The sequence below is a fragment of the Vanacampus margaritifer genome, chromosome 8 (assembly GCF_051991255.1).
Source record: "Vanacampus margaritifer isolate UIUO_Vmar chromosome 8, RoL_Vmar_1.0, whole genome shotgun sequence".
Lineage (NCBI taxonomy): Eukaryota > Metazoa > Chordata > Actinopteri > Syngnathiformes > Syngnathidae > Vanacampus > Vanacampus margaritifer.
Window position 1 is genome coordinate 15,137,197 of NC_135439.1, and position 15,523 is coordinate 15,152,719.

At 38.7% G+C, this 15,523-nt stretch overlaps 1 protein-coding gene across 3 annotated transcripts in view; it reads right to left on the reverse strand.

The window, feature by feature from the left end:
• Positions 1–1,064: 1,064 nt before the first annotated feature.
• Positions 1,065–15,523, reverse strand: part of cpne5b (copine Vb) — a 94,911-nt gene continuing 80,452 nt past the window's right edge. For all 3 annotated transcript variants that reach the window (XM_077573729.1, XM_077573730.1, XM_077573731.1), the window contains 9 exons: positions 14,264–14,317; positions 13,625–13,686; positions 10,826–10,872; positions 9,192–9,373; positions 8,983–9,110; positions 8,148–8,250; positions 4,142–4,199; positions 3,657–3,730; positions 1,065–2,048 (listed from right to left, as the gene is read on the reverse strand). In XM_077573729.1, coding sequence (XP_077429855.1) covers positions 1,857–2,048; positions 3,657–3,730; positions 4,142–4,199; positions 8,148–8,250; positions 8,983–9,110; positions 9,192–9,373; positions 10,826–10,872; positions 13,625–13,686; positions 14,264–14,317 — 900 coding nt within the window. In that variant the 3' untranslated portion in view covers positions 1,065–1,856. The remainder of the gene's footprint in view (positions 2,049–3,656; positions 3,731–4,141; positions 4,200–8,147; positions 8,251–8,982; positions 9,111–9,191; positions 9,374–10,825; positions 10,873–13,624; positions 13,687–14,263; positions 14,318–15,523) is intronic.

Here is a 15,523-nt window from a genome sequence, read left to right on the forward strand (position 1 = left end):
TTTGCCACACTTTGTAGTCTAACTTTTTACCCCAGCAGCAACTCTGTGAGTGGGTGACTATTAGATCATTTAATTAGGGTTGCAAAAGGTGGAACATTTTAATACTGTATGTAAGATCTGACTGGAATTTAAAGAAATTGTTTTGCAAAATGCTTGCTAGTCTATGAGACCTTAATAGTTCCTCCTACATATTCATAAACCAATTGTTAAAGCCAGAACGTATTTCCTTTTCAGTTGATAGCCTCAGCTAATTGCACATAGCACAAACTCTTTCATTCATTAAAATAACTTGATTAAATTGCGACTGACCTAAATAAATCCAATTTAATTAAATTAACAGTTAATGTAAAAGCACAGTTTATTCTATTTAAAAAATTATTATTATTTTTTTAAAGCCTTGAAATGTTCCAACTTTTAAATTACCCCAGCCAAACTTCACATGGACTTTCCAGAATACAGCATAGTGAAACCTCAAAATTGTAATGGCCCTAAAGTCAATAGAGGAAAATAATCACCTTCATGTGGTACTTCAGCAAATCACATGACTTCAGCTTATATTTTTAGACTTGCATCTAAAAGTTCTACAAAAAATGTGTTTTGCTTTTTCTTTGTTTTTTTTAAATGAGACCATCACAGATTGGTGCCAATGTCAATGAGGAACTGGAAATGGAATGTACAATACAATATAGAAGAACAATATAGGAGTAGCCTAGCAATGATTGCGCTACATACGTCTCTGTCCTGGCTCTTTGTTCAATATGGCTCAAGTTTCAAAAGGCCGACAATAAGAAAACAGCAACAAACAGAATTACACCGGACGACAACCTGCTTAACAGCCAGTGGTGTTATTTTGACCCTGTGACCGTTTCATTCAATTTTCATAATTGTTTCAAAGATATGAACAAACCAGTGGAATGGGCTGTGGCTGACTTAAGAGGTTCCAAAGTGTACCAGAACATTTCCGACCCTTGCAACTTTACTTCCCGCAGATACAGACATCAACAACAAAAATAGGTTGTACAACCACATACTATCAACGAAGAATATTTGAAACCAAATCATAATAACAAATAGTTACCTTTATTGATTGTGGCATGCTAACAAATGCTAGCAAGCTAATATGTTAGCAAGACAACAAAAAATGGTGCGGATAGAGAAAGTTCATCATGCTTGCAAAAATATCAATAAATATGCTTTATATTTCTTTGAATAAATTATTTTTAATCAAATATATTCATGTGTAACGATTAACCTGTAATCATTCATAGATTAAATTTTCTATTTATATGGAAAGCAAATAAAAATAGGTTTATCTTTTCTTCAGTTTGATCAACTATCCATGCCACTTTGAATAATATTTGACAGTAAAATGTAAATAACGGGACTCTTGTACAACATGCCCTTATAAACTTTCAAGGTCTGAGGGTATGAAATACCTGATTGATGTTTGAATAAATTAAATTGTAAACGACACTACAGGTACTTTTCCTTAAACATTCTTGATGTATCATTACGTAAATGGGGAGATAATCTCCAAATATAAAAACTAATTCCAGACAAGAAAAGGTGCCTGAAAATATTACTTGATTAGGCCACACCAAAAAACTGACAAGTAGTGCTTCACATGTCCTGAAACACTGTCAGAAACAAGCACAGACAGGCACAAGTTTTAACCACAACATGATCTTTTTGTTCAACCGACCTGCTGTCCATTTAGACGTCAAACAGTCTACGCCGCAGTTCTGATTTAAAAAAGGCTTTTAGCTGACGAGTCCTTTAAAGTTTGCATCTTCACTTCAAGAAAAAGCAACCTGATGAAGATGGCTGCTTCACGCTGTCAGTCATCAATCAGACGTTCAGATGTGTGTGTGGTGGTGTGTGAGTCCGGTGGGCGTGTACGGCGGCGGGGCCGGGTTGGGTTTAATCCCTCGACTCTTCATGTAGGAAATGAACTGGTCGGGGATCTCCGCTAGCACGTCTTTAGCCAGCCGGGCCATGCTTAACACATGGTTACCGGTCCGGTCCATATAATCTCGGAAGGGAACAAACTGAGGAGGAACAACACAAGATGTCATATTAAAAAAAAAAACATTTAACATTTAATGATATCTTTTCATGGGACAACACTGAAAAAATTACAGACACAACGAAAAGTAGTCAGTGTACAGTTTATATAACTGTAGATGTAAAATAAATCAAAATCAAAATACAGCTCTTAAAAGCTAAACCCTCTGTAACAAAAGTGAGTACAAATGAATAGTTGGTTGTGTTTTCATATTCAAAGACAACATAAAAATGCTTCAGGGCGGGTGTCACCAACATGGTGACAGTAGCCTGTTCTAAAAATAGTTCACCAGTAATGACATTAGGTGGGCTTCCATCCAACTATTTTTATTAGAATTTTCAAAAAATACGAATGGAAATGCTAGAAATTTGAAAAAGACCTACAATTTGCAAAACGTTTTTACACTTGAGTGAATTTTTCAGTGCATTGATAAAAGGAAAATGCAAATTTTGACTCTGGAAATAGGTTTTGCGGAAAAACAATGACAGGACCGGATACCAAATGTTACGTCACACGTACATTGTAGTCACAAAAAATGGCGGCGGATGATAAAGTAAGGTATATTTGTGAAGACAAAGAAATTGAAATAATCTTTTGTTGACAGTCAGTCGAGTGTCTTGTGGTAAAAGAGACACTCTCATTTGACATCATCTTATGGCGCGGTCTCCTCAGTTCTCAATATAAAAAAAAAATAGTAACAAATTGAAGCATAATTCGCATATTCTTTTTGCACATTTTCACTAAGTTTGCTCAAAAAAATTGAAACATTTGGATGAAAACCCCATTATTGTCTTTTTTTATGAACATTGTAGATGTGATCATTTGAAAATGTAGACACGTAGCAATAAACTGTTGAATATTGATATTTATCTGTTTCCTATCTTCTTAAACCATTAACATGGTCAGTGTTTTCACATCAATGGATATCATTAATTTGAATTACTACTGATAATTAAATAAAGCAGCCAACCCCGCAACTTAGTGGGAAAAGGCATTTCAGATACACTGGTAGGCTCGTAGCCTTCACATTGTAAGAAGTAGCTCTCAGGTTAAATACAAGCAGCACTTTTGTCGTGAGGATTAAATTGGAATACTATTCGAAGCATTATTACTTTTTTTAATTTCTAAACTTCCCCAAGGTAGTACAATTTCCCAAGAAACTTTCTTCTAAAGCAAACAAGCTGGAATTGCTGTAAAACATGACATGACATTACGTGAGCTTAGTTTATCAAGCATAGAGATGAACTTTGAAGGGGTGTTATGCTTTTTCTTTGGTTTTATGTGGCTTTTTGGTCTAGGGGTGTTAAAATAAGAAGCACATTAAGCACAGTAATGTGCTGGAAATTACACATTACTGTCAGTCACTGGTGGCAAAAAGGCAAACACACATGGGACTTTAAAATGAATTCATTTTGATAGTTTTTTATTCAACACCATTCAACACATTGCATACGTATTTTTATTCGAACGAATGGTGCGGTGTGGAACTCCCCCCCCCCCCCCCCCCCCGCTTTCCCTTTTCTAACCTAGATAGTGTTTCTAAAACGACAGCGAATACCTAAAAGATTTATGCTATGATAAAGGCTGTTACCTGGACAATGTCTCTCTCTGCAAGTTTCCCCCGGGAAGAGACACGAATGTCATCACCATCCAACTCCACCATCGCTGCAAGAACATAAAGGCGCGAGTGGAAAGCAAAGAAAATAAATGATTAAAATTGGCGCGAATAGCTTTAAGTGTTCTGTAGCTGCATATATATCTAATCAACTGAGAAGTTCTGTATTAGGACCTCTGACATTCACAATCATCTTTCCTTCTTAATACTGCAAAGCCAGTAATTACCATCAGCCATTATATTTCATAATTAAGCACTTACCTCGGACTCAAATAATTCTGGATAGCAATTTCCTCACAATACCAAATACATGTTCACAGGTTTGTTGAAAAACGAGGACAATTCTACAGTATAAGCCCTGCAATATCTGCATAATACCGTGGCTGTGTTTTTCCCGCCTACATTAAAGGGGCGATTAATATTTATCATTGCAGCAGGCTTAAGCATGAAAGTCGCCATACCGTCAAATTCCGCCTGACCCACTCCGACGATGATGATGGACATTGGAAGCTTTGCACCCTACAGAATAATCAAAGCAGAGCAATTAAAAATTGTCCATATCCACCTTTTATTTCATTTCAGGGAGGAGGAAAGCTTGTATAATGTAACCGACATTGTGACATCAGAGCAGTTACATGCTCAGCTATGCATGGTACAGCCACAGTAATGTTCTATAATCGCTCTATAACTAGCGGAATGACCTTTAAGTCCCACAAGGCTTGTATGGAATGACAAAATCAGTGCATTACGTCGTGTAAGCAAGGTGAGAAAGTAAAGTACTGCAGTGGAACATTCTCATCCCCCGAATGAACATTTCTTTTTAGCCGAACGCGCCCTGCTATCAGCTTTTGCTCACAAAATGTTTATCTGCATGCAGGAGGAGTTGAGATCAAGTGACAATATGAACTGCTACACTGATAAACAGCTGCTTACATATTGCTGTGGCAGCGCAAGTTCAACAGTCCACAAGGGAAGTTTTGGCAAGCCCCGCGATGAGCGATAAAATATGTTGCGTGAGGTTTTGAATGGATGGAAGCTGTTTTGAGCTGGGAGAGGAGGGAAAGGGAGGAGATGCCATCTTCAGTTTGTACAGCATCCGTCCTCGGTCACTCGCCCATCCACTCCCAAGCCACTCGTCCACATCGATAAAATTCGACATCAAATATTATGCATCATAAAGTATGACAATTTCATTGTAACATATTAAGTACCAGAATCAGAACAAAACATTTACAAATACAATAATCTCAAAAGGCTTATTTTGCATTGAGGCTTTGTACTTTTATCACTAAAACAAACAAATACTGTCTCTTGTCAGTCACAGATAAAAACAAAACAAAAATGTCAATATATAGCATATTGTGTTATGAAAGTAATGATTGATATATATGTGATAGTGATTGCATGAACAGCAACTAAAAAGTGAATCATTTCAAAATTCTGGTTAGCAGCTTTTTCAGGGTCTCAAAAAGTGAATGTGTCTTCTAAAGCAGTGCTAATGGGAGACAAAGTGTGTTGTATAGGTCAAGTCACTCCATAATTGAGTTTTGCTTGCCGTCATTGCAGCAAATCACACAAATGGATGCAAGCTATGCAAGCTTCATTGCCCCATGTTCAGGACCTCCCGGCACCAGTGGCTTGTAGTCAAGAGCCTGCAAGGCCATTCTGATACAAACATGACCAGAGGCATTGACCTAGATTTTAAAACTGAAATAAAATGGTGTTAGTTTATGCATTCCCAGCTTCAAGTAGTGTGCATTTTAGATCAGATTTCAGCTTCTATGTGTTATCTCATGTCAATGTCATGTGCTGGCCCACAACATATATTGTACACACTATTAGCCATGGATGTGTTTTCCAACCAATCAGATTTCAGAATCACAAAAAAAGAGGCATATTAGGTAGAGGAAGAATGTCAGCGAGTATTCTTTTTTATATATCATTTATAAAATCTTTTCAAGAAAAAACTGGACATTGTGAAAATAGGTCAGCCAACTCTGTTGCTGGCTGGCTTGTTTCAACCCAGACATGATTTATTTATTATTATTATTATTATTATTTAGAGTAGACGGCTATCTTCCAGGCAGAAGCAAAGAAAGGAGGATAGATTTTATGATCTATAAATAATCACCCTCTCTGGTTTTATAAAAAATATTGATTGTGGATTGCGCCAAGTGATATTGTCATTGTAGTGTAGAGGTTTGGAGGAGTTGTTTAGAGTTGCTTTAGTAAAAATGGTATTCATTCCAAATCAGTGAAATTGCTCACTCTCTGTCTTTAATGCCACACGTTGTATTTGTACATTATTTTGTAAAATTGTGACCTGATAGTGTTTTATTAAGTGGTGGATTAGGACACTTTAAGGGCCTCTCTATTGCTGTGGCACTTACTTCATTGTTATGGACTTGAAAATGATGCAGGCCCAAAATACAGAGTAATAATTTTAGGCTTTTTTTTTTTTTGCAGTTTGGCCTGCTCACATTTAGGCGAAAAAATGCAATGTCCGCCCACAGAAGACATGCTCATTCTAGCATGTCCTTGGTGGATATGCCTACTACATGAGGTTAGTCAGCTTCTTGTTTTATTTATTGAATCACTAATGGTTTTAAGAAATTTGAAAAAAAGTTTGGGAAGATGCTATAGCACAAATGTTTGAAATAATGTAAAGTGCATATTTCACAAACCACTACTTGCGGTGTGGATGAAAATGGGAGAACAAATCAAAATGGTAGACGCATCTTATCCCTCTTGAATCTGATGACTAATGGGTGAATGGTAAATGGCTGAATACATGCTTTATTGGCGAGCAATATTATCCAAAGGCAGGCCAGCCTGACTTTTAGTGTAACAACTGCAGCTATTTACTTTAATGACATTTATCTGAACAATTAGAGATCCTCTTTTACCATTGCTTCCCCAACCGCACATCAACGTAATAATCAGTATTCAACACTTCTGTCAGTGCCTGTCCTCCCACACACACTCGCACAGCCTATGACATTAAAACCCAAAATAACCTGGCAGTATACCATGCCTTATTTTTTCCCATGCTGCTGACAGCCTGGAGTCAGTATAATGAAACAACAAAGAAACCATTTCCTCAGCAACTCACTGCGGATGTGCTGCTTAAATGCAAATGTCATGCACACATTTTCTTTATTGGGTGTTTATCAAGACATAGGTGCAAGCCGGCGCACACTTTTTCAGCATAAGATGTCTATTCAGGTGACCCGACGTCCTCTATTTAGAACTTAGAAAACCCACGCTGCTGCCATGATGTTCTATTTAGCATTCAGACTCCAAATAAGATAAGCAGTATAGAATATGGATGGATCATGATAGGACTTGCATTTCCCTTAGGTTTCACTTTGTTGATGGCCCCAAACCCCCAAAAGCACCCCCACCCCCCGTGCTTTGCCTTTTTTCTGAGCAGCCCTTGAAGTTTCATTCAAGAAAATCCTGGTCCAATCTAAAGTGTAGCGGAGAGCTTTTGGCATATGTGGGGAGATGAAGGATAAAGACAGACAGTTAATAAGAAGATGAGAGGGCGAAAGAAATCAAAGGCTGTGAAGGATTTGGTTCTATAGGGAAAGGGGTGACACGTCTGGTGGAAGCGGGATTTCATCCTCGAGAGGGGATGAGAACGAAAGAGACAGCACAAGTCCTTTTTTTTTTGTAAGTGTGGGCGAAACAGTCTCACTTTTCCAAGGGAGGCGGCAAAGGGGCCAGAGGGAAGGTGACACTTTTTTTTGTAGACTAACAAAAACTGCTACAGTTTGTAAACTCACTCTCACAGACAGAGGTTAGTGACAAATCCCAACAACGTCGTGCAACTTTTTCCCATGCCATTGTTATTATTTTTTGGGGGGAGAAAACACCTTGCCAATATGTATAAAAACAAGTCATAAAGATGTGAAAGCGGAAGAAGTGGAAGCGGCAAGCATCAGTCAGCAGTCATAGAAGAAACTGTGAGATAGAGCAGCAGGCAAGATCTTAAAAGGAAGGTGTGGCTGTTCTAATGTGTTGACTAACAGTCGCAAATTCCCTTTAAATCCAGTCTGCTGTGTGTTCTGAGCCTGCGGCTGGCTGCGGAGGAGGTGATAGGTGCTTAGAAGAAGAGAACAAGGGGGGAAAAAAAGCTTCTATTCAGAGATAGAAAAATAAAATACATTTGGGAGGGAGAAAGCAGAATGATGTCTGTGGAGAGAGCAAATATCCTGTTTTTTAGGTATTTAATACACTTGTTGAATACATTCACCGTGTGGCAAATTAATTTTAGTCAATGACCATTACAAGCACACACATTTCGGAACGATAATAATAATCCTTCGCTTGTTCATTTAATTGGACACCTGGGGGAAATTGTGTCAAAATGTTAATGAATGACCCCCATCCCCCGTCTTCACGAGCAACATTGAAATGAAAGTGTGTCTTCAACAAATGAGTGGTGGCCTTCCCCGCACTTACATTAACAATGGCCTCTTTGGTCTGAGCCATGTCAGATATGACTCCGTCTGTAATGATGAGGAGCACAAAGTACTGGGAGCCGTCTTGCACTGACGCCGCGTACCTGCGTGTGCACACACCTTCAATTAGACATCGCAGGGTTTTCAAATAGCAAACAACGAGCTTTGTCATACAAAATGCTCATCAGATAACACTCATCACAGAGAATGTGACTGCTCCGGAGGACAGAACAAGCTGTTCCGTTCACAGATTGTCATTTTGTCATCTTCATACGCAAAATTTAAACAGGTCAATTGTTAAGAGCGCCTGAGAAAGAATGTGAAAGGATGATGTTTTCAGTCTGTATTTGCATATCGCATCAGGCGAAGGAGATCAATATTAGCTTTGAAGTGTATTTTGAGCATGTCAAATTTTATACATCCTCCCCCCCCCAAGTTGTTTATGATAGCGTATGTCAGTGCATGTTAATGTTCATACATCATTTTTCATTTGTCCTGTAGACTAAATCAAACCTCTGCTGACAGCTGTCATGTGATCTAAATTCATGTTCAAGTATGTCAAGTCCTATTTACTTAGTCTGTGCTGTTTTTGGTCTGGATAAAAAAAGATGGATAAAAAAAAAACTGAGTTGGGAGAGCACTTGTGGACACTATTTTTGGCACACTTGATTTATACATAATCCTACTACATTTTGGTTAAAATTAAGTTTATGTTCAAGTATGAGGAGGACACAAATCTTTTCGTTGTTGTGAGACTATTAAGGATGAACATTTTAAAATATTTTAGCTATTTCCCCCCCACATATTGCCATGATATTCCTGTATAGTTTGTTCACCTTGCAACATGGTTCACCACTGGTGCAAAATTGGTCGGCCCATATAGTTGTACTGTCTTCAGACTCTGGTGGTAGGCTTCTAAAATGCCCTCTATGCCGTTGCAGTAAGGATTCTCCATGTTTCCATTCTAAGGAGGGAACAGCAAATGCCACTTGAGTATCATAAAGCATTTAATGCAAAAAGGTCTCTGAATGGAAAGCGACTTTACCAGTGGAAACTCATGGGACACTCGTCCATCGGGAGGAAGTTTGGCTCCAAAGCCAAGAGCGGGAAACATCTTATCACTGTCATAATCCTGAATGATCTCCCCGACAGCCTTCAGTGCCATGGCATAGGCGTTCAGCTGGTACGGGTTCATGTAGTGTAGTGAGGTGGACTGAGAGGGGTTACCTGTTGATCACACAACCAACACACAGCTTCAAACTAACTGCTGTGCACAGCTTGTACAGCAGATACAGCACAGTCATTAATTACTTTTCTCATAGCTAGGGATTTTCGATACCACTTTTTTCAGATCGATACCAAGATGAGTACTCAAGTCTTGAGTAGTAGTACATCAATATGTTTTTTTTCAGGGCCAAAACAGATTATTAGTAGTCAAGGAGGCCGATAACCGATATTTTAAGTCGATAATTATTTGCAGTAAAAGAGAAAATATTGTGTCAAATCTTTTTTAAATTACTTTTTCTTTTAATTAAAAGGTCAGCTGCAGGTTCGTATAAAGTTTCAAAAGATCTTCCCAGACAGTGGAAAAATTGTCTGAACATGTTAAAAATGTCTTTGTGATGAGCTAAAACTGTCTTTAAACATCTTACAAATCCTGATGAAAACCCAAACTTTGCAGTGAGATACCAGCTTTATCAGCCTTCAGATTCGTAAAAAGGCCGATGCCAATATTTGTCAAAATGCAAAATATCGGCACCAATAATCGGTCTATCCCTAGTCACTGATACCGATACCAATACCATTAAAAAGTAAAAATAATAAAATAATATAAAATAAAATAAAAAAAACAATGACAAATAATTTTAAAGAAAGGCTTTTTCATCAAGGTTGCATCAAATTAATGGCTGTTTTCTATTCTTCTAATTTGCGCACAGTGGCCGATACTAGTATTTGCCGACGTCTCAAGAATCGGCTCCTAGTACCGGTACTCATCTACCACTAATGAATATTATATGAACTACGTAAAGTCAATTGTACCCATAATCAAAGTAAAACAAATATATTAAAAATAAATTGAACAAATGGAATGAACAACTCATTAATATTGTTGAGGAATACTGTACTACTATGACATCTAAAGTTCAAACTTCATTCATTCATTACTATGCTGTGGCTTGTTGGACAGCTTGTCAATAACTGTGACCTTTCTAAATAAGCCCACCGCAATGACATACTATTTGGTCATTCACAATTAACCCTTATTGGGAAATCAGTATATTGAAAACACAAATACAAATAAGAAAGATGCTATTTTCATTACGAGACAATGTACTCTATCATCCAAATGATATGAAATACTATGACTTTTTATGTCTATATGGGCAGAAAGAAGAAAATGTGGCAGCGTAGACACATTGTTGAGAGTAGCAACATCTTTTCATAAAGCCTTCAGTGATTTTGTCCTCTATGTTGTCAGCCATTACCTTTATTTACCGTATATTGATAGAGCAAAGGTCATCACCTGCAGGTGACAATGTTTGTACAGTTTCCGACCGAGCCACCCGCTTGCGCATCTGTTTGTGATTGATTCCGAAATTGGACATGCCACCGTCAAAGAGCACTTGTATCTGTTCTCGCTTTACACAGCCCCGCACATATACACTTTGTATCACTCACCGTTAGATGCTGTGAAATCGATGGCCACGGTGAAATTGATCTGCGTCCTAGAAGGGGGGTGCAAAGGAAAACATGAGGAGACAAATGTAGAGCTCGAACATGCAGCAATATCAACCGTTCCTCATCACGTTTCATAAATGATTTCCTATGGTGCCAAAGGTTCGAAAGCCATCAGTACTTCAATTTGTCAGTGCCATTTGTCATATGTAGTCAAGCATAAAGCGGTCCCTCAGTTCGCTAAGAAAGATTGAAGTGATTACACTCGTGTACTTATCCTACTTTCACCTCCACTAGGAGCAGTGGAAGGCGGAAGCAAGGAGTAATTAAAGTGATGGAGCACTTAAGAACAAATCATAATCTAATTCTCCCTCGCTGATGAAGTTCTGCCTTCTTCTTGTTAATTTACGGCACAGTGACGAAATCTCGGGGGGCCCAAATAACAGCCCCTCATTACATGTGAACGCCAGCCCGGAGGAAGGCAAGAGAATGATAACCAAATGAATGACTTAAAGATTCACATTAACCTTTCAGTTTTAGGCGGAGACTGTGAATATGCCAACGCCCGACCCTGCCAACCTTAGCGTTAATTACACGGGATTGTATTATTCATGAGGCCTCTTTTGCTGCCGTGTCTGCGTAGCATGCTAGCTTAGCAAACTGTGCTGCGGGAAATGCTGTGACAGTGATGCCATTCTTTAAACTCTCTTTAGAAACGACTATTCAGTGTGTAAACCTGCCTGTTTGTGCAATGTGTGTGTGTGTGTGGAGTGTTGAGTTAAAGGTCAGTGTTAGAAAAGAAGCTGTGACATCTTTTGGAGACTCTTGTCACTTTGCTGAATGCCTGTTGAATGACTGCTTTTGACACGTGTTCCCGCTGCAGTCCCAAGAACACAAACAAAGCTGCACTCCTCTCTTCAGGTAATATATTTTTCCTACATCTATATTCACCAAAAAGTTCCCCTTTTACCACAAACAGCGTCATCTTAATTCAGTTTATTGTCTTAAACCTTTTTCAGCACAGAGCAATTGTTGGCTTTATTATATTTAGGGAGTTCATCATTCTCCATCCTGTATTCCCTACTGGAAAAAAAATAATCAACAGACAGACGATATTTGATTTTCTCATGGCTTGCTTCTTGTTATTAATATACACAATCTGAGTAGTTTGTATATTCATGAATACAACGGTTGCCAAATCTGGCAGTAAATTGAGCCACTTCATCACAATTAGAGCGCTAACAAGTGCTTGAGCTGTTTTGGGAATATTTGGCACGTAATCCTCCACTAGTTACAAGCCGGTGAACATACTGCAGCAAACTACGTACACAGTATTGATATAAAGCAGTGGTTCTCAAACTTTTACGCCAAGTACATCCTTGGAAAGTATTGTCATTTGCTCTCAAGTACCACCATAATGACCAACATTAAAGTAGGATTCCATACTGGCAGGGCTGGATTGATACAAAAAAGTTCACCATTGATCAGTTCAGATTGCTCACTCTGAATTGTGGGCCGGTCTCTTGGGGTAAAATTGAGGAAAATAAACAATAATTAAATACCAGTGTAACAGCCACAAAAGACGCCGGGTATCTACAGTACGCTGTATGCCAAATAGCCAATCCAGCACTGCGTAATGGGTAAGTGCTCCTTAAAAACGTGAAGTTTTTACTTCCTAAAAAGTATATTAAAAGCCACTGTAACGCTGTGCACAGTTTGAACAGTTCAACTACACTTGAATAAAATGCTTAAATAATTAAATAAATAATGCATTGTATATAAGTTTTTTTTTAAATTGTACTTCAATAAAGATTTAAACACAAAGAATAAATACAAATGTATTGTAATTACATGGTAAAGGGACTCTATATAATTTAGTGCTATCTAGTGGTGAACTAATAGAATGCAAGGATTTTGAAGCACGCGCACTACAGTGCCTTAGAGATACCACACTTCAAGCGATTGAGCAAATAAGCGATCAGCCTGGCGAGCAGGAGCTAGCGGGAGCGGTGAGCTCGAGTGGCTAGCAAGAACTCTCTGGAGCGGGTAGCAAGAATGGCTAGCAAGAACTAGCTGGAGCGGCTAACAAGAGCGGATAGCGGGAAAAGCTAGCAAAAGGTAGCGAGAGCAAAGCAGAGGGAGACAGACGGCGGGAGTTTGAATCACGGGCCTCAGTGATGACCACCGACAGGCCCCAGCTGTGGAAGGTAAGCGGCGGTCGACCCATTGCGTCCGACACGAGCTGCAACTACCACCAGAGGCTAACTATGTTTGCAAAGTTCTTCTCCTTCGGGTATCCATAGCAGAAAGATGGCGGAGAAACATGTCAGCCTCCTGAAAGTCGTGGTACAACCTATGTAATATATTGCGATTAATAGACCTACAATCAAATTTTAAAAAAATTACATTGATGTGATAGAACAATTTTTGCATATTATTGAAATTAATAGTGGGTTTTTAATGAATTAAATTGTTAATTCACCACTAGATGGCACTCAATCATACACACTGTCTCTTTAAATACAACTGAACTGTGCTAAAAAACGTTTCTTTTTTGTTAAAGGCTTGTTCTGCATTTTAGCCAGACAAGCAATGATGTGGCAGTTACGTTATAGTCATAAACAGTATGTCGATCCATAATCCCCAAATACTAGTGCACATTGGAACATATAATGGGATGATTCTTTGGCGACTTTATCTCTCAGCATGTCTGAGGGAATTGCAAATCTTATGCTCATTTGGAAGTGAACTTAGATAGCAGTGCTAACAAATTTAGAGTCAAAGAAAAAAATGTGCACTTACCCTCCTTTGATGTAATCTAAGAATGTGAATTCGGACTCCACAGAGAATGACAGCAGGGTGACCTCAAAGAAAGAACGAAAAATGCTAATCAGATTGGACACAATTCACGTTTGGTTTGATGGCCAAACAACTGAAACATATCAATGACTTTCAATGTTGAGTGAGCACTTGCCACACATGCCAGAAGTTAAGCGATGGCTGCTTATAGATGATTGATTTACTTTCCCCGAGACAAGTGTGAAGATGATTTGTATCACTTGTATTTGTATGCATTACTTGCACACAATCACACTCGCAGGAAGGTTTGGGGGAAAATTGCTTGTTGACATCTAACGTTGTGATCTAACTGTTCGACTGCGATTCAATTTTGAACTTCTATGATTTTTGTTTTTGTAGCACAATTCTGAAATGAACCAATAAACAAGTTAACTACTGGGTCCAATGTACAGAATTAATGTGCACAAACTGTGGTGAACTGCTCATACTGTGGCTCCATCCGTATTGTATTCACCAAAAATTCTCCATTTTTACAACACCCTCCATCAAAAGTGATAATTGGACTGAATCAATGAACAAGAGAAGTAACAGTGAAGTACAAAAGAGGCAAACTTCCAGCCTTGATTAGCTGCAGGCACTCACAGTTCCAGAGTTGACATATTTCTTTTTCTTCATTTTCTTCTTGGTATTTATAACCTAGAAATAAAAAATGAACCAATGAGAGGAACTTCTTTGCCTCGGACTGATATAAAAAAATCCCATGCATATCATTGAAACTGTGGGGAAATACTTCATTCGTATAACCTTAAAGTGGCATTCAAGGAATATACACTACTAAAACTCCTCCTTGATTTATTGTTATAATTAATTTCATTATTTGCGTATTTTGCTGTTCAAAGTTGGATGTTCTCCGCTTTTAACGCAGTTCCAACAGGACGTCTGTGAAAAGTGTACTTGATCACCCAAGCCTTAATTCCGGTGTTAAACATGGCAGCTGTGCCAATTTTGGGTTAGCTTAGCAACTAGCATGGTTTCTCCATCTTTTCTCGGCATCCCTTCTTGAGAATGATACTTTTCCGAAATGTAGCTTATTCGCCACCACGGCACGGACATGATGATTACGGACTTAGGAGTGACATCGCAACGTGTTTCGGCGCACTGGTAGCCAGCCTAAACTCGTTTCTGGCTAGCTGCTGTGGCGTAAGCAGCATATAGCTTCCCCCAACATCTGATTATACTCGGGAGGGGATGTAAGCCAAGCGAAGCTTTTTGGGACTGTCTCGGCGGTTGATTCTTAATTTTGCCTTTCAACGTGTTTAGATGAGGCATGGGATTTTCTAAACCGGTTACTTAAAGCCTTGGTGTGTGAGTGAGTGTTTGTGAACGCATGTATGAGGTATAATAAAGAGCACTTATAAACACCCAATTTAACCCTTTACTCTTGGTACCATGCGCATGTCAACACGCAAACATTGAAGTGTCCAAATACAATGTGTCTTGATGGATGTAGTGGACAGCAGGCTCAAAGTGCATGACTCACGTTCGTCTAGCTCGAGAACAAGAGAGAAATGTCAATTTTGAGACCAAAGACGTCTCAGCTCATTACGCTGATTCTCTAAGGATGTGAGGCATGAAAGTGACAACCCCTAATTTAACATGGAGGGATAGCAATTTGTCTGACACACTGAACAATCTGCTGATGCAAAAAGTAAAAAGGTCTTTCAGACTCCCTGGGAGGGAGAGAAGAATCACAAGTAACACATAATGGAGATGACATCCAAAAGACAGGTATTTATCCTCGGGGGTGAGGCTAGTGAACCATAGCAGTATGAAGATCCTGACATGTCTGCTTTGTTGTTTTTTTTACCTATTCAAATATTTGCTATTGCTCTATTAAAAGAG